At 48.2% G+C, this 17,192-nt stretch overlaps 7 protein-coding genes across 7 annotated transcripts; 2 read left to right on the top strand and 5 right to left on the bottom strand.

Moving 5' to 3' along the window:
* Positions 1–2,132: 2,132 nt before the first annotated feature.
* On the top strand, positions 2,133–4,043 carry N7477_001348 (sugar porter family MFS transporter; the record flags this gene model as incomplete). Its single annotated transcript, XM_056963011.1, has 7 exons — positions 2,133–2,256; positions 2,313–2,366; positions 2,422–2,657; positions 2,718–2,835; positions 2,890–2,980; positions 3,046–3,331; positions 3,384–4,043. 7 exons carry the CDS (start codon positions 2,133–2,135, stop codon positions 4,041–4,043), a joined length of 1,569 nt encoding a protein of 522 aa, XP_056825930.1.
* Positions 4,044–5,384: 1,341 nt separating this feature from the next.
* N7477_001347 (glycoside hydrolase family 11 protein) lies at positions 5,385–6,099 on the bottom strand (the record flags this gene model as incomplete). The annotated part of the gene is made up of 2 exons (XM_056963010.1): positions 5,385–5,784; positions 5,843–6,099. 2 exons carry the CDS (start codon positions 6,097–6,099, stop codon positions 5,385–5,387), a joined length of 657 nt encoding a protein of 218 aa, XP_056825929.1.
* Positions 6,100–6,882: 783 nt separating this feature from the next.
* N7477_001346 (NAD(P)/FAD-dependent oxidoreductase) lies at positions 6,883–8,225 on the bottom strand (the record flags this gene model as incomplete). Its single annotated transcript, XM_056963009.1, has 2 exons — positions 6,883–7,820; positions 7,874–8,225. The coding sequence occupies 2 exons, from the start codon at positions 8,223–8,225 to the stop codon at positions 6,883–6,885; spliced, it is 1,290 nt and encodes a 429-aa protein (XP_056825928.1).
* A 622-nt stretch (positions 8,226–8,847) lies between these two features.
* N7477_001345 (uncharacterized protein) lies at positions 8,848–9,364 on the bottom strand (the record flags this gene model as incomplete). The annotated part of the gene is made up of 2 exons (XM_056963008.1): positions 8,848–9,199; positions 9,264–9,364. 2 exons carry the CDS (start codon positions 9,362–9,364, stop codon positions 8,848–8,850), a joined length of 453 nt encoding a protein of 150 aa, XP_056825927.1.
* A 4,762-nt stretch (positions 9,365–14,126) lies between these two features.
* N7477_001344 (uncharacterized protein) lies at positions 14,127–14,798 on the top strand (the record flags this gene model as incomplete). The annotated part of the gene is made up of 3 exons (XM_056963007.1): positions 14,127–14,285; positions 14,333–14,661; positions 14,717–14,798. The coding sequence occupies 3 exons, from the start codon at positions 14,127–14,129 to the stop codon at positions 14,796–14,798; spliced, it is 570 nt and encodes a 189-aa protein (XP_056825926.1).
* A 304-nt stretch (positions 14,799–15,102) lies between these two features.
* N7477_001343 (MoaD/ThiS family protein) lies at positions 15,103–15,396 on the bottom strand (the record flags this gene model as incomplete). Its single annotated transcript, XM_056963006.1, has 1 exon — positions 15,103–15,396. One exon carries the CDS (start codon positions 15,394–15,396, stop codon positions 15,103–15,105), a length of 294 nt encoding a protein of 97 aa, XP_056825925.1.
* Positions 15,397–15,685: 289 nt separating this feature from the next.
* Positions 15,686–16,918, bottom strand: N7477_001342 (cystathionine gamma-synthase; the record flags this gene model as incomplete). Its single annotated transcript, XM_056963005.1, has 2 exons — positions 15,686–16,729; positions 16,775–16,918. The coding sequence occupies 2 exons, from the start codon at positions 16,916–16,918 to the stop codon at positions 15,686–15,688; spliced, it is 1,188 nt and encodes a 395-aa protein (XP_056825924.1).
* Positions 16,919–17,192: the final 274 nt, after the last annotated feature.

The following is a 17,192-nucleotide window of genomic DNA, read 5'->3' as shown; positions in this document are numbered from 1 at the left end:
TGTTAAGAGGCAGACAGAAAAAGTATAGGGGGAGATTTTTGCATTTCAGCGGCTTCGGCCATTCAATATGTAGTGAGGCAGTTGGCAGGCCTCACGGCTTGTATCACGGCCTAATGGAGAGTTTTTGCAGCATGATGAAAACAGTCCGTGGGAGCGTCAAAATGCTGATGATACAGCCTGCTTACGGGAGCAAGCGTTAAAAAGGAGGTTATAGGTTTCGATTGTATTGCTATTTCATCTAGTTTACAGAGTAAGCTATCATGTGATACCTCCTTACAATACAATTCGATAACCTGAAACACGCTAAAGCAAATAGAGACCGGTGTATCTCGAAATATGGTTTTAGAAAGAACCTATGTGTGTAAAGTGGTGATACTAATTCCGATCCATCCTGTACAATGCTACTGTCCGGATTTCTAATCCGGCCGCAATTCGGCGCGGGTTTTTCTCTGGAATTCTTGCGACATGCACATGCCACGTGAGGATGACTGCACTTATAACGAGGGGATTCCGTTTGTGCGTTCCCGACAAGCTTAATCCACTCCATGTCACGAGATGAAATGCATCAACGATGGTAGAGCGTGATATAGAAAGACGATCATCTCGAACGCTATCACATGATCAATTCGAGCGTTTCAAGACGGCGTCGGTCACCGCTATTTGATGTCAGGCAATGTATTTGAGGTTGCGAACATTGTCATCAAGGCTTACTCTGTATATTCATCCATCACTGAGGTTGTACCGTGGCTCTGTGTAAATGCTGGGAAGTTGGTTAAGCGGTCACGTTCAATTATCGTTCACCTTAGCCGGGCTGAGCAACCTATGCAGTCTACGCGCTGCCCCCGAAAGATTTTCACCCCGATTGTCACTTTAATAACTGAGCACTCTCCCTTTTCAATTCTAGACGTGCGATGTCCAAAAATTCTCGTCCAGTTTTTACCCGGGCGGCACCCATCTATTACTGGATCCGAATAAGCCACACCGCCAGCAGGTTAAGTAGTTAGCTGGGTGATCACAAGCGAACCTCTGCTTTGGTGTGTTTTTTTTCTTATTCAAGCTTTCTATCTTCAAGTTTTGCCGTTTGCCATCTGCCCTTCAGGCCGCTGTGGGTAACAGCCGTGACTGGGCCCCAGCTCGCACCTGCACCCTCCTCCTCACCCCAGTCCGTCGCCACCTAACTAGGTCCATGCCAAGTGGCGCCGACCTTTTCGTTTAATAAATTATTCTTCCCGTAATGATCATTCCACTTTGGTGTTAGTACCAGTAATCATGTGTCTTGCCAATGTGAAATGGCCTGCGTGATGTTGCTCATCCATGACCTTCTCAGTCCTAGAGAGTATTGCTACTCACAAAAATGTTCTTTGTGAAATGCGCTTCTCTCACTAAGTGGAGCTGAGCCTCGGTAGAGTCTTTGATCAGGTAAATCCGGGGAAGCGAGCTCTCATGTGAGGCTAGCGTCGAAATACGGGGTCTCGGTCCCCAGGGGGCCCCGCTAGCGTACAAGGACGGGTTTCGGTCCAAGACACCGAGCCTTCTTACTGGCTACCCGCAACAAGGTCGTAGGAATGACAAGGAAGAGTCTCTGAACCTGCCGTGTCATTCCCGAACTCTGCTTGAGAGCCAATCGCCTCTAGATGCCATTCCACTCGAATCCCTGTCGCTCATGTCTTGTGTACTCTCTAGCCTCACCAAGGATCAGAAGTCACCGCCGCCACTAACACTTATTTCGTTGCGTTTTCGCAGTACTGGTGATATGGTATGTTTAGGCTAAATATGTCCTGCCAGAGTAAGTACTCGTGCCAATTCAAAATGGAAGAACTCTATCCCCGGACTTGGCTCCTTGTCGCACTAGGCGGGAGAGAGCTTAGTGAAGCCATCTGTAGTCCTACTCCCCGCCTTCCCCATTCAATGGATCGGGGTAATTGGCAAACACTGGGGTTCAATTTATCCAATTTTGCCGCCAAAGATAGACGAGTCTGTCAAACTGGCTGTCCATGGGCTTAGCTTTAATGTTCAAATACCTCTCATTCCCGGCACCAAAGGCCTCCAACTCATGAAGGATCGAAGCATTTTGACTTGTCCTTGATCTTGAATTTGGTAAGCTGCTACTATCCCAGAACGATCGCCTCACGATGGGTAAAGACACCTTCGAACTCGGTGGCCAGCAATGGCCGAAGGTGACTTGGTGGAAGATGAAGGGGATGCGTTTCGTGTATCTCACATTATGGGCGGCAATGATCACTTCTGCGACCAACGGTGAGCTTCTTGCGTCTCCGATCGATGATTTGAAGTCACTCGCTCATATATCACAGGATATGACGGTTCCCTGATGAACGGCTTGGAAGCCATGGATTCTTGGAATGAATGTAAGCGTTGTATTTTCACCAATTTCTGTGCTATTCTAATGTTGTACCGGACTAGCCTACAACCACCCGACCGGATCTACACTTGGTCTTCTCGCCGCTGCCATGTCGATCGGATCTATGCTTTCCATTCCCGTCGTGCCCTATGTGGCCGATGTCTTTGGTAGACGCGCTGGAGTGGTGACTGGATGCGTGATCATGCTGTGCGGTGTAGCCCTCATATCTATCGGCTATCATATTGCCCTTTTTGTGGTTGGACGTATCATCCTTGGGTTTGGTTTGGGCATTGCACAGGTGAGTCAAGATGCAGCTGCCAATACCGATTTTCAGAAGCTAACGGAAATCCACGAATAGGAATGTTCACCATTATTGGTCACTGAGCTGGTTCACCCTCAGCACCGAGCCGTTTACTCCTCAATTTATAACTCACTCTGGTATGTGGGTTCGTTGATTGGCGCTTGTGTCGCGCTGGGTAAGTTTCTTCGAACGATCATTTCATTTACCAACATCTGATGGATTATACTAGGAACGAATCACATTCACAATAGCGAGTGGTCTTGGAGAGTCCCTTGTCTTCTACAGGGCATTCCTTCTATCTGTCAATTGGTTTTCATCTGGTAGGTAGCCTTTGGCCCACTAAATTATTGAATCTTCGCTAAATCATGATGTTTCACTCGGACAGGAGTGTACCCGAGTCGCCTCGATGGTTGATCTCAAAGGGAAGACACGAAGAAGCCAAGAAGATTCTGGCTTATGTTCACGCTCAGGGTGATGAGGATGACGCTTTGGTAAATGTCGAGTACGATGAGATTCAGCAGACTATTGCACTCGAGAAAGAATTCGAAGGAAACAACTGGTCCGAGTTCTGGTCGACTCCCGGTAATCGCCACCGCTTGATTATTCTCGTTTCGATTGGTTTCTTCTCCCAGTGGTCTGGCAACGGAATCGTCTCCTACTTCTTACCTCAGGTGAGTTTGGGGAATTTTTGATTGGGTATCAAATAAATGCTAACAAGTCTAGGTTCTGAAACTCATTGGTATCACAAACAGCAACACCGTGCTCACCATCAATCTGGTTTTGAGTGCTGTCAATGTCGTTTCAGCTACAGGCATCTGTTTCTTCGTTGATAAACTCGGTCGCCGAAAGCTATTCCTTACTAGCAGTGTCGCTATGCTGGCTTGCTACACTTCGACCACCATCGCCTTGGCTCGCTTTACCGAGACCACAAGTGGTAAAAACAGCGCAGCAGCTAACGCCTTCCTCGTTTTCATGTTCCTCTACTACATTTCCTACAATATCGGATACTCTGGTTTGTTGGTGTCCTATTCTTCTGAAATTCTGCCTTATCGTCTACGTGCCAAAGGATTGACTATCATGTTCTTGTGTGTGGACATGTCCTTGTGGTTCAACCAATACGTCAACCCTATTGCACTTCTGAAGATCGGCTGGAAGTACTACATTGTGTACTGTGTCTTCCTCGTCTTTGAAATCTTCATTGTTTGGAAGTTCTACCCTGAGACTAAGCAGATCCCTCTTGAAGAGATTGTGAAGATGTTTGATGGAGATAAGGCTATCCTTGGTGGAGCTGCCGCATCAGAGAAAGTCAACCAGCTTACCACGCGCAATGACTCTGTGGCATATGATGGAGAGAAGGCTATCACTACACAGGTTGAACTGTGATAATGGAGGCTCTAGACGTCACTGTTGACACCTCTCACTGGGCAGGAATGGGGGCGTTCCGATGGATGCATGCAATTCAAATTTTGCAACGATAATTTTGATTCTAAATTAGGATGACAGGCTGTTTGATAATTTTAATTGAGCTCAGTTCGAATGCTCTCTGTCCAAATCCAAGGATGACACAGCATCTGAGTGCTGATAATATAGTCTGTAAACAAATGGCACCTTGACTACCTTATTCTTAACTGATCACAACCCTGTCGGAATATTGCAATACCGAGATCGACCTGATGACTGATCCTTATGAGTACAATGATAGGATATTGTCAGAGGAGAAGAGGGCTATCTATGTTATAAACACTCTCCGCGACCATAGCATGGTGTTCAAATGCGTGTAGAAGATATCCCTCTAAAGACTTCTTGGTCCTGTTAATATTGCTGACTCTTTCTTTTACGGTGGCGAAATTGCCACTGGACACATTCACATTTGTATAGCTTATATAGGAGTGGTGTGGAAAGAGTCTTATAGGCAAAAGAACTGAGTCATCATGGATCAGAGTTGGGTGACGTCGGTTCACAAGACATACCGGTAATTTATTGGATGCTGTCAATTAGCATAGTGCTGGCGAATTGTACGAGATAGGCGCAAGGCTGTTTGTAGTCAAATCCGGCGCTCGAACAATTGGTTTTTGGTAGAACCAAAGAAGAGGCTAGCAGGGTCGTGCGGGCAGTGAGACTTCGATACGCCTGTCCATGTCTTTCGGATCCAACCGGTATTCTTCTTCGCTGCGTATTTGATAGCAGGCGGAGGTGTGTTAAATCCAGAATTCAGCGCGATTCACGCAATCAAAAAGGGCGGGCGCGTAATCTCGACAACTGGGTGGTCAACACAGCAGTCATACGATCGGGCTTCGCAATATCAAGTTAGATGTGAGCTTCAGGTGAACCGGTAGCTTCTTCGGGGGACCAGCAGAACAAATAGGTAGTCGAAGATTGTGACGGGATCTTTTAAAGCTTCAAGGGGCGAGGCAGTGATAGGCGTTGTAAGTCACCATGCATGTGAGTTAGCCCAGTCAGGTCGGATTCATTATGATAGAAAAATATAACACCAAATCATCGTCATAAATTAGAGTTTATGCCCAGGGCGCTCTATTTCACTGGAGTATGAGGCACGTGGTTTAAAGCAACGCAACAGATTGGTTGAAATTCAAATTGTGGATACGATAGCAAAGAAGAACAGAAAGCTATGGAGATGATAGACCAAGCAGTCACAAAAGAACGAACGGCCGTCTGGCAGCGAATTTGCACCTTAAATATGTGCTCCTTGGAAAACCACCACGTCTAGGAGACGGTAATGGCTGCAGATCCGCTGCTCTCGTATCCTTCGGTAGACACAATCTGGTAATTGAAGCTACCCAAGTTCATGCCAAGCGCAGCCCAAGCTTTGAAGTGGTTGGCAGTGGTCACAGTACCGCTGGATCTCTTGTTTCGGCGAATGGACCAGTACTGGTTGAAAGTTGCCGTGCCGGAGATAGAGGGCTGGTTGACCTGCTGGTGCTCGTAGATATCATACACTGAGCCATCACTGGTGACAGTACCCTTGTAGGTCATAGAGCTGCCTGGGTTGTACGTGCCGTAGTTTTCCATGATGTAGTACTCGACGAGTGGACCAGTAGTCCAGCCGTAGACGGAGAGATATGCGTTTCCAGATGGGTTGAATGAACCGGAGAAGTTGATGTTCCTGGATTTCAAACGAGTTTAATTGGGTCATGGAAGAATCTCGGGCGTAAGTTTCTTACCGGGCGCTTCCAGTGCTCCAGCCTTTGCCGGAAGTAAAGTCTCCGCAGTTGGTCCAGCTCACGCTATACTCACCACCCGCACCATTGGTATAATCAACGGTACCACCACCGTTGGTCCAGAAAGAGTAGTAGTAGCCATTGTTGGTTCCTGTTTGGCTGGTGGTAATGGTTTGGCGTTTGTCGTGGTAGTCGCCTGGCAGCGCCAGAACACCGGCAATGGTGGACAAAGCCAGGAAGATGCTCTTTGAAAAGATCATAATCAAAGTTCAGGTGCTTTGGCAGATAATGCTTGAGTGATGGTTGTCTTGGATGCTCGAAGAAGCTTTAGCACTGACCTGGGAGGAAATATGAAGGCATATTTATATCGATGAGCTACTTCGGCGACATTACCTTGTTGCATCTATTGAGCCGAAAGACCCAGAAGGGACTGTCACGCACTGAGTGGATTTAACCGATGTTTCATGTTAGGTTGGTGTTAGGCCCCGCAATTGTCTTAATTCGGGTAGATGTGTGATCAAGCGTATGGGAAGGAAAGCTTGGAGTTTCGGCGTGTATCAGAGATCAGCCAATTCGAGTCGGCTCAAGAGAAGACATTTGGAGGTGGACTTGATGTTCGATGGGTAAATAAAGCTTGATGAAGTTTAGCGCATAGCCTGAAATGGCTAAATATGATGAGCCTGAAGAATCCTGCAGAGTTCAGCCAAAATGCGGGGAACTTCGTCCTAAACAATGTCAAGTCAGGAAAAATGATCAGACTTGATGTGGTCCTGAGCTCAGCTCACTATACGGGCTACCTTGAGGGCTTGAAGGACTTCTTCTGACAGTGACGGGAGTGCCTCGAGGAGGGTCGCACCCTGAATCCACATCACCATCAGGGTCAAGTGGAGTTGCGCTATGCTCTACGGCACACTATGTTTCAGGTTTCAGGGCTGTAACAAAGTGGACTACTCCTCAAAGCTGCAATATCGAGACTTCGTACAATTGTCTAAACTATTTGTGCTACCCGGTGCTTATTCCGTGCAGTGTTCTGGGTCTGCCCATTAACCGCCGAGTGCCTTGTATGTTTGTTCAACGTCATTACCCATCTGAGATTCAAGATGCTCAATCTGCCGGCGATAGAATTCCTCGTCCCCTCCCGCCGCCGCCACCATGCTTTTAGGCACTTCTTCGAGATATTCTTGTTTGGACATAGAGACGTGCGCATTGACAGCGGCTCGTTTGGCCGACCACATGGCGTGATATGCATTGGTGGAGCCGTCGTTGTTGGCATCACCGACCACGTAGAGACCACCAACACTGGACTCCATGCTGGGCTTGACCTTGACAGACTTTCCATCCATCTCCAAGCGCAACTGCTTGTGAAGGCTGGATGTCTGGGCAGTAGGTACAGAAATGAGCATTCCATTAGTGACCAGCGGGTTCGGGCTGCCGCCGTTCAAGTGCACGCGGTACTCGTCATCCTTCGGCTCCATGTTCGCCGTAGTACGTTCGATCTTGGTGATTTCGTTTTCTCGGATGGGGATCTTGTAAGTGTTCTTGATGACTGTCTCCCAGCCTGGCCAGCGTGCTTCCGCTTCATCTCTGTCCTCTTTTGTAAGGGGTCCCCCGGTCACGATGGTTATATCGGTCGTCAACTTCCTGATATTCAGAGCGGATCCAATGGCACTGGCAAGCTTGCCATACACAACCATTTTGCGGTTCTTGTAGTCGTGGCCATCACACCAGGGACACCAGAAGACACCTCTACCAAAGGCCTCTGCAAAGCCGGGCTTATTGGGTATGACGTCCTTGATACCAGTGGCCAGAATAACTCTCTTGGCTGTGACCTTGCCGCCTTTGTCGTCATATACGCGGAATCCTTTTTCAAGAGGAATGATCCCGGTAACCTTCTTCTTGCGAGTTGCCCAAAATGAATAATCGGGGTAGAGCTCGTCTATTTGCTGTCGGACAGCCGTTCGAAACTTCAAAGGTACTTGGCCTAGACGGAGTCAGCTCATCAAACCTTATCACGTTATCGGATCATGTACTTACCATCTTGGCCTAGGACGTCGTGCATGTATCGCGTCTGCTCATTTCGATACTCTTGCGAATCATACAGAAGGGATGTGCGGGCAACCCTGGCGAGAGACATCGACGCAGCCAGACCACCCGGGCCACCTCCAACGATGACAACGTCGTAATCCCATTCTATAGGATTCCACTCGTCTAGCGCGGTATAATCTGTCATGTTGAACCCGACATCATCGGCAGCAAGATCCTCAGTCTGCTCAGCGACAGAACTCTCAGGGTATTGCGCAATGGGCTTCTGAGGGACCGTCAAAGCGGAAACAATAGGAAGGGAAAGAAGGCAGAAATGCCGGACAGAAAAGCTGAGCTGCACCATCTCGCCAAAGGAGCACACGAATAACCCACAGCTTCTGTGTCGATCGACTGCGGGTGCAGCATCGCTATTTATGTTGCCAAAGAGCCAGAGCTTGTTGATCAATCACATTTTTAGACTGTTGATCTTTTACCTCGTCGCTTCATTTTGGGAAGGGCATCGTCATACGCCACGACGAATCCTCCTGTGATCGCCACTGCCATGGAGCCCAACAATGCCTCTACCCCTCTTGTCGGACAGCTTCAATTCGTGGGTCGAAAGGGCCGCGACCCACATGTTCGACTTGTTTTGCAGATCTGTGCAAACTCCTGCAGCTCGTGCAGTTCAGGCCAATAGTGGTGCGCGGATACAATAGCTCGGGTCACTTCAGCCAGCCACGCTCTCATGGTGATCCGACGAAAGTGGAGCTGGAGCTGATTTTCACAGTGATCTTCTGATGATTTTCACGCTAACTCGTCCTTCATGTACCATCAGGGACGGCAAAAGTCCAATAGTGATTCGAGTCATGAATTGATTGATGATGGAATTTTAAACAGAACAGCGAAGGAAATGAAATGCTTATATGTACGTACAGACGCAATAATTGCCGAAGAGACCTCTAAATCAAGTCCATGTCATACCTCTTTTAGCGAAATGAGGTGGGTTTGTCGTTCCCCGTCAAATTACGCTCATCGGTTTCCGGATATTTGAGTGTCGCCTGAGAGCTTTGGTAAGACGGGAGCTCATAGAGATCGTCAAACGCGTCAACCTTCGTCGGCCCCAGCTCGTGCCCCGCAGAAGAGGCTCCGCGTGCATACGGACCATCGTTCATGGGTGGCCGATGCTCGTACGGGCTGTCCATTGTTCGGTGGGTCTGTGCTGGCGCAAAATTCCGCTGCCTTGACGATATGGGTATATCGTTGGGGTCATCACGCAGCAGCCTTTTCCGGCCTCTGAAATGAAGAAAAATACAGACGGAAACAGCGACCACCACGATGCTGCGATCGAGTCAGAACACATCTGGCTCCGAGGCTCCTTCGTCGATAGTCAATGTTCACTTACACGCATGTAATGGCGGCTGGCACACCGTAAGTCAGCACGTTACTAGTGGGCTTGTTGTCGTCGTCTCTCGTCACTAATGACCAGGCCTCGGCAAGCTTCATCTTCTTTTTTTTGTCGTTTCGATTTGCGCGGAGTGGTCACGATCAAAATGTTCCCCGGATGGTTCAAGGGGTTGCGTTTCTGGCAACAAAAGAAGCTAACAATCACGCGTCAAAATACCGGTCGGGCGCGTTGCGAGTACACAAGGGATCGCGGGCAATTCACAGAGATGTTTCAGAACGAGAAATCGGGATGAAAATGATGATCTCTACCCGTGCAAGATATTGGAGATGGATCGTGAATGCTCTTCGATTGCGAGGTAATCTAATGTCCGTTTTCTTCTGCCTAGCTAAAAGGGGGCGTCCCAGGAGACCTGGGGGCGTCAGGAAATCCGTATCCAGGAGTAGTAAGCGGTATTCTGCTTTCTAGCTATAAATGGCCCCCCTCTATCCCAGGATCGGTTAGACATTGAGTGGATTGTGAACTCCACAGTCATCTCCTTCGCGAAGTGCGAATAATCTGACTTGTCGAAATCCACTCGAATTCACCATCTTTGAGGGCTAGCAAGTGGAAATCAAGCAATCACTATTCTCAAGGACCCCTAGCAGAGCAATCGTGCTATATAGGAGACTTGATTGGTATGATGAAAGTTTCATTGCGATACTGTGCTGTACTTGATGGCAAATTTTGATTCACCAGAGTTTCAGAGCCTCGCGCTTCACTCTTGAGATCTACAGTCTTCTAAGTGGGGCGCTCTTGCTTCGTCTTTTCAACTTTTATTCTTCTGTCTTGAGTATGTACAAAGTATGCTTCTCAACCTGACGCACTCCTTCATTTGCTGTCTTCTGGTGGGTAAAGTTCACATTGTGGGGAGTGAAGGTGGACCATCATCCCAGGTCTCTCTTGGCGTGGTACCTGTGTGGTTTCAGATCCTTACCGCGGGGGAAATTTCAGGGACAGCATCATCCCGTTTCCCCCTTTCTTCGGACCCAAATTAATATTGTCACGTGAATAAACATCACCTGACCGTCATGCGCGGGAGTGGCATCACATGACCACACTGGATAAACATGGGATGCAGAAGTGGCTGTCTTCCTACCGTAGTTCTCTCTCCAGACTTTGCTTGACACCAGACCCACACACCTGTGGATTCTTTGCCTTGCCCCGGGAGCCACTCTATCTTCTCCTCTCTAGGCTTCGTGAATTTGAGCGGTCCAGTGGATCTCACCTCCCGCTACCTTTATCTTATTTCGACCTCGAGTCGGTTGGCGTCTCCGTGGAGTAGATTGGAGTGGAAGTTGCTCAGTATTTCATCCGACTTGAAGGAATCCTGCCACTTGTGCTTAAATGGACCATACTTGAACCGAGAAAAAGAAGACTATGAATAAGCGTTAGTGAGTGAAGCCTGGAGATCGTGTATGGCAGATAAGAGATGATAAGCAGAACGATATCGATTGCATTGTTCTGTATGTAAGCCTCATGACAGTCACATACGGTAACTGATTTGACCTAGACAGCTTCGGTCCCACAGATTGCTAATGCAACCCATTGAATCTCAGCTGGTCACTAAGTCGATAGAGGAGCTCGTATAACCCAAGCTGATGAATGTCTCGTAATTCCAGTAGTCAGCCTGTGTGCCCTGTCCATTCACAGTCGCATTGCCAAAGAATTTAGCCGTCCAGTACGAGCTGCCTCGAGTGTACTTCTTCCATGCCGCGAGTCCGGTCTGTAAATTTTTCTTTCGGCTCGCGAATGTGTTGTCAAACTGCGCTTGAAAGGACCCATTCTCCGATATAAACAGGAATTTTACCATCTCCGGGCGCGGCCAGGGCACCCTCGCAAATATTGAGTCAGATATGCCGCGCTTGCTCCACGGCCCGCAAAATAGTAATGGTGTACATCAAAGACCAAGTTCGTTCCAGCAGTGAAATCGGGCGACCAATATGCTTCACATTTGAAGCTTCCTTGGAAAATGACAGGTATCTGAGGATTGTTTGGTTTTCCCGACGACTTGATTTATGTATTTCTGCACCCATTAGGCGCCGCTATCGGTAAGGTAGTAGGGGCTACCGAAGGGCGTGATGTCTGGCACATTGACAGGCTCATTGAATGACTCGATGATAAAAGATTCTGGAAATTATAATTTTTGACGAATCTGATAACTGCTACGCTGGGCTGGTAGGCGTGGTTACCACTGCTACTGTAGCCCCGACCATCGTCTCCCAGCCGCCATATCTCTGGGAATACAATGCTGGCTTGATCATGACCTGTGGAGTTATCGGTGCATTACTGGGACTTATTGCAACAAATCTAACCGCTGACCGGATCATTGCCACCAAAAAGACGCTGCGTGGTAAAGTCTTCGCTGGACCAGAGGCACGTCTTCCTGTTGCGATTCCAGGCTTGATACTAGCTACAAGTGGTATTTGAAATTTTGGGTTCTGTGCACATATTCCTGGCCCGCCACATACGTAGGTTTGGATGTAATTTGGGATTGGCATGCTTCGTTTTGCTCTGATGCAAGCACCATCCATTGGCTTGAATTACGTGAGTGAAAAATCGCGTTCTGTTTCCAGAAATCAAATTTGCTAATAGTTTGACCCGCTTCTACTAGCCTAGCTCATTGACGCTTAGATCACGCTTTCAGCGTACTGCTTCGAAGCAGTGACTTGCATGAGAGCTATAATGAGCTTTTCGTAGACGTTCTTTGCAGGCGAATGAGTCGTAAGTTCTGGCTCAGCTTTTCCATTTGATGTATTCGGACCGCTTGTGTGAACTTCTTCCTTGCTCGTCGCCCCTGTCTGGTTTTGGCGAAGAAAAATCAGGAATACTACGGCAGCATGGGTCGCAGTGCCTCTCTTTTAAACTACGAATGGTTTTCATAAGTTCTCATCTGTCTACGGAATGAGTTTCCTCGGGCATAGTTGGTTCATATGTTGTATCCACAGACCAAGTCCTTTCAAGTAGTTCAAACATTTTTATCCCTCTGCCAGCACTTGTGAGTACAATCCATCTCGAAGGGCTTTCACATTCATGGAACAAAAGTCATTGGGCTGCATCCAGCGCCATCATCTCCGCCAGAACCGTCGCAGCACATGGCATCTTTGAATTCACTTGCACATATTCCAAGGAAGTTGCTTGCATCAGTGGGCTCGTGTTTGGCTGTCGCGTTAGGGGTTGTTAGCTTTGCTGACTAGAACTAGGCGAGAGAATAGAAGGAAAGTAGGAACGGGAAAGAATGCTGTTCCAATGTGGCAACAAGGAAGGACAGAACGTACGAGCTGTACAGTCGAGCTTTCCTCCCAATTTGGCAAGAAGGTTCAAGGAACAACATTGGGGCTTGCCATCTGTGCAGATACTGGCAGCCAAAGTAGAGCCGGCGAAGAGAGCGACGACGGCGTTGATTAATCTCATCTTGTGATGGTTAATCGTGGTAAAGTGGAAGCAATGCCTGATGGAGAGGAGTTGGTGAGGCTGTGTAGACATAGGCTACTTTATATCACTGGTTGTTGTTTTGCTTAATCTTGGGAGCGTCCCATTTACGCAAGGGGGCGTACAAAAAGGGGGCTCCGTCTACCACCTCAATTTGTGCCGTTTCCAGCTCAATGAAACTCTGGGCTGCTGATTCGTCCATTGCTACTGTAATTAGCCTTGCAGACGAAGCACACTAGGTGGCTAAGTTGGGACAAGGTGGTTAAGTTGGGACAAGGTGGCCTTGGGTTCATTTGTCCAAACATCACGATACATATTAGCGGGGTGGGGACACGAATTAAAGGCTATCTAGGTTTTTGAAAAGCATTGCAAGAGACGAACAGACAAGTAAGCAACTAGAAATGACAAGGGAATCAATTTCACTGCAATTTGATCCAACTCAAGGTACAACATGGATCTGTTCCCTTGTGGGTCCTCTTTGGCTGGACCCAGATAGTAGATGATATCCCCAATCTTGCAAGTAGCCTAGGAGAAACAATCTCAAGAAAAAAAAAAAGGATTGACTACTTAGAGAGGCCAGGATCTAGTGGGACTGGTCAAGGAGAAAGCTATCACTAGTCCTCTACCTAGAACAGCATCCTGTTGTTGACAGCCTGAAAAGTCAGGCCTCAATAAATTCCAACCACTGACATTATAAAAAGCAAACTGATGAAACATGATCGACCACGCAGTAGCCATTCCAATAAGGCCCAGTCCCATAATAGTACCCCCGTAGCCGCCTGCATCAGATCCGACGATGGCTTGGGATCGTTAGGTCGAGAGACGCCCGGGGGGTTTTAAAGGCCCCTCCAAGCGCCGGAGTGGGTCCTCAACGCCGCCATACATCTCGCCTACAATCATTGACCACTACTTCGGAAAGCTCTCAGAGCTTCGTGCATCTAAGCTGTCGCATCTACAGATAGTTTTATGGAGGGGCTCAGGTATTTCAACTGACTTGATTCGTGGCACGGGGCGGTTAGAGTCTAGACATTCCCTGACAACGGGATGAATGAGGCTGAGATGGCGTTTGGGGTGGTCTAGACTTGGTGCTGCTAATTTGGTATGATCTAGAACTGCTATTTTCTTTGTTTGTTGGCGGTTATAGTCTTTGTCTATATAAAGGTGAACTGTGTTTTTGATGGTTCTGCAGGATTTCACCACGGTTACTACTTGTTTACTTTCATTCAGACCTTTTCTTTAAGTTTTTCTTTCAGTTTTCTTATCTACTCCCCTTCACTGAAATTGAACCACTGGACTATATTCTAAGGCATCATTCACTTGCACTCAATTCATTTAGCGACTTTCGGCTTTCGTCACTCACGTTCATTCTACTCACGACATTGTCCACACAACATGCCTCGCTACGGAGCTCTCGGTGCGACTTTTCAACTGGCGCGGCTGTTCCAGGCTGTCTCGCTTATTGCCGTCATCGGCATGACAGCCAAATTCATCGCATCGATCGTCTCGAACAACGCCACACCACCGAATATTCTCATCGGGACAATCAGCGTTGTGAGTTCACATCATCCACTTATTTATCTCACTTCTAATGAACATAGACTTGCATCGCAGTCATCTACTGTATCATCACAATTATTCTCTTTATGGATAACATCCTCCCTTTCCTCGCCTGCGCCGCCCTTGACCTGCTCCTCCTAATTGGATTCATCGTCGTCGCTGTGGTAATGGGAAAGCCCTTATCCTACCTGACGTGCACACCTTTGGCCAATTTAGGATACAAAGATGCCACGGCTTATGCATTCTCGTCCCATCTGGATAGTTACATCGCCACTATCAGCAGGAAGATTGATTACGAGGCCTGGATCGGGGCGTCCAAGGCTATTTGTCTGGAGACGAAGGCTATTTGGGGGCTTAGTATTGCCCTTTGGTGAGTCCCATCTTTGTCACTTCCTAGGATGAGCGAAAGCTAATATGTACAAAAGTATTCTGTTTTTCTTCTCTACGATCTGCAGTATCTGTCTGTGGCGCCAGAAGAAGGCTCTCGCTGCTTCCGAGGAGAAGTGATCGGCGTTATTCTTTGGAAATACAATTTATTAGCGCGCCTTGTATGATTGGGAAACAATGTCCTTTTGAAAAGGTGGAGGATTTAATGAATATTGGATATGGGTGACATGGGCGAGAATGGCAGAGGCTATTTGGTCACCCCTCAGCACACCAATGGTCTGATTTCGGCGTTCGGCGTCTTGATCAAGAAAAAGTAAAACTCCCAAAATATATCGAGAATGGTATACAATCATTTGCGTCATGGGCAAGTTTTCCCCATTTGAAACAGTAAGGAAATGACATTGACTCTGGTCGGAGGACATGATCACCCCGAGCTGACAGGCGGGATGATGGCGACCTCCGCTCCAGACTGGATTAATCGGTTGGGCTCATCGTCGAGGTCAACATATTCTCCATCGACGCTGATACCAGAGCTACGCAAGATAGCATCGTTGATGCCGGGGTATCGCTTTTCAAGAAGTGGGAATAAATCCGAGAATGTGGTTGGTGCGGGCAGACGCTCTGTGTTCTTGGCGGTGTATTGGGACGCCGAGGCGAAATAGAGAATTGTGAAGGACTCCGAGCTAACTGCACCTCCTGTGGTTGATGCGGAGGTCATTTTTGGGACGGTAATGAGGTCTGAAGGGGGTTGAGGATCAAGTTGATTTTCAGCGAGGTTCGAATTGTGTCGAGGGCGGGGTTCGCCGATATGATTTGGCGGCTTATACTTGCCTTTTATAACTAACACACGATGCATAGCCAAATAAACAAGGATCACAATTCATCATATGTTAAATATTCCACAATTTCAATTACATTGACTAGCTTCGTTATTACGAAATCGCAAAAACGCTTTCTTGTATTTCAATCTAATTCTACACTGACTCTATACCTACTGATTAAGTCTCTCACAGCCCAGCCAACTCTTTGAAAGCCTGAACGAAATCACCCTTCAGATCCTCCCAATTCTCTAACCCAATACTAACCCTCAACAACCTCCGATCAACAGTCATATCAGATAATGTCCTCCACTCAATCAAGCTCTCCACCCCACCCAGGCTAGTAGCATGCTGGAACAAATGCAATTTACTCGGCAAAGTCCTAGCCACCATCTCTTCCTTCATCGTGATGGAAAACACAGGCCCAAATCCATTAGGCATCTGCGTCTTCAACCACTCTTCCTGCGGCTGCAAACTCGCGTGAAATACTTCGTCCAAAACAGCCTGGACGGCTGCTTCGTCGGATGCTGGTGCTGGAGAGGGAGTGTGCAGTGCATTGTGAAGCCAAGAGACTAGCCGTGCGGTATTATCGCTCTGTCGGGTGACGCGCACTTCGAGAGTTCGGAGACTGCGAACGCCGAGCCAGGATTCCATGTTTCCCATTACTGACCCGAGGAAGACGCGGTCGGAGAGGAGTTGTTTGTACCATTCCTTGGACTGGGTGGCCAAGACACCACAGAGAATATCACTGTGTCCGCCGAAGTATTTGGAGCCAGAGTGCATGACGAGATCGGCGCCGTGGAGGAATGGGTCTTGGAGAGTTGGTGGGGCGAAGGTTGAGTCGACGATGAGGAAGGCGCCGCGCGCGTGGGCTTTCTCAGCGTATGCGGATATATTGAATGCAGTTCCTTTGGGGTTGATGGGTGTTTCGAGAAGAATTACATCGCCTTTTGAGAGGTCCGAGGCGGCGCAGTCTAGAGGGAGTTTTTGTAGACCGGTGCAGCGGGTGAAGAGGGCAATGACGCCGTGGCAGCCATGGTAGCCTTCGCCGATGGAGATACGTCGCGGGTTGAGGAGAGTGAGAGCTGCGTGAAGGGCGGATAGGCCTGAGGAGTAGCTTACTGCGTCGCCGTGGAGGATGGAAGAGAGGATGGCTTCGAAGCGTGATGGGTTGGGTGCGGAGGCGCGGGAATATATGTGGGATGATGGGTTGGAGGCGGCCAGGGTGCCGGACTACAGAGATCAGAGAAGGCTCGCACGGAATACAGAGAGGCATACAGGTGCATCAGCCGCGGGGATTAAGGCAGCTGGATCATCGGGATATCGAAAGGTGGTGGCCAAGTGCATGGGTGGAGCAACGTCGGTGACAACGTTCAACGCGTCATCCGCGTGAAGTGAAAGTGTAGAAATACCGTTGGACATAATTGAGGTATCGCTATGTTCTCTAAATTGTATGCACAAAGGTTGGAACTTATAGTACAACCAGAAGTTGAGTGAAGTTTGGAAGAGAAAAAGGGGGCACGTAACGGGTCACGTGGTGTGGGGAAGCCGATCTCGCTTGGGTAATATTGGGGAGATGAAAGTGAAGATTGGGGTGGATGAGAATATCGATAAGATGGATGAGAATGATGAAATGGGGCATGACATGAGAATCGGGGATGGGATGGGATGGAGTGAGAGGTGAGAAGGAAGAGGT

The sequence above is a fragment of the Penicillium maclennaniae genome, assembly GCF_028827695.1.
Source record: "Penicillium maclennaniae strain IBT 15551 chromosome Unknown utg000002l:1.0-2354659.0:1.0-2356205.0, whole genome shotgun sequence".
Lineage (NCBI taxonomy): Eukaryota > Fungi > Ascomycota > Eurotiomycetes > Eurotiales > Aspergillaceae > Penicillium > Penicillium maclennaniae.
The sequence above is the reverse complement of the archived record's forward strand: the minus strand, read 5'-3'. Positions and strand labels throughout refer to the sequence as shown.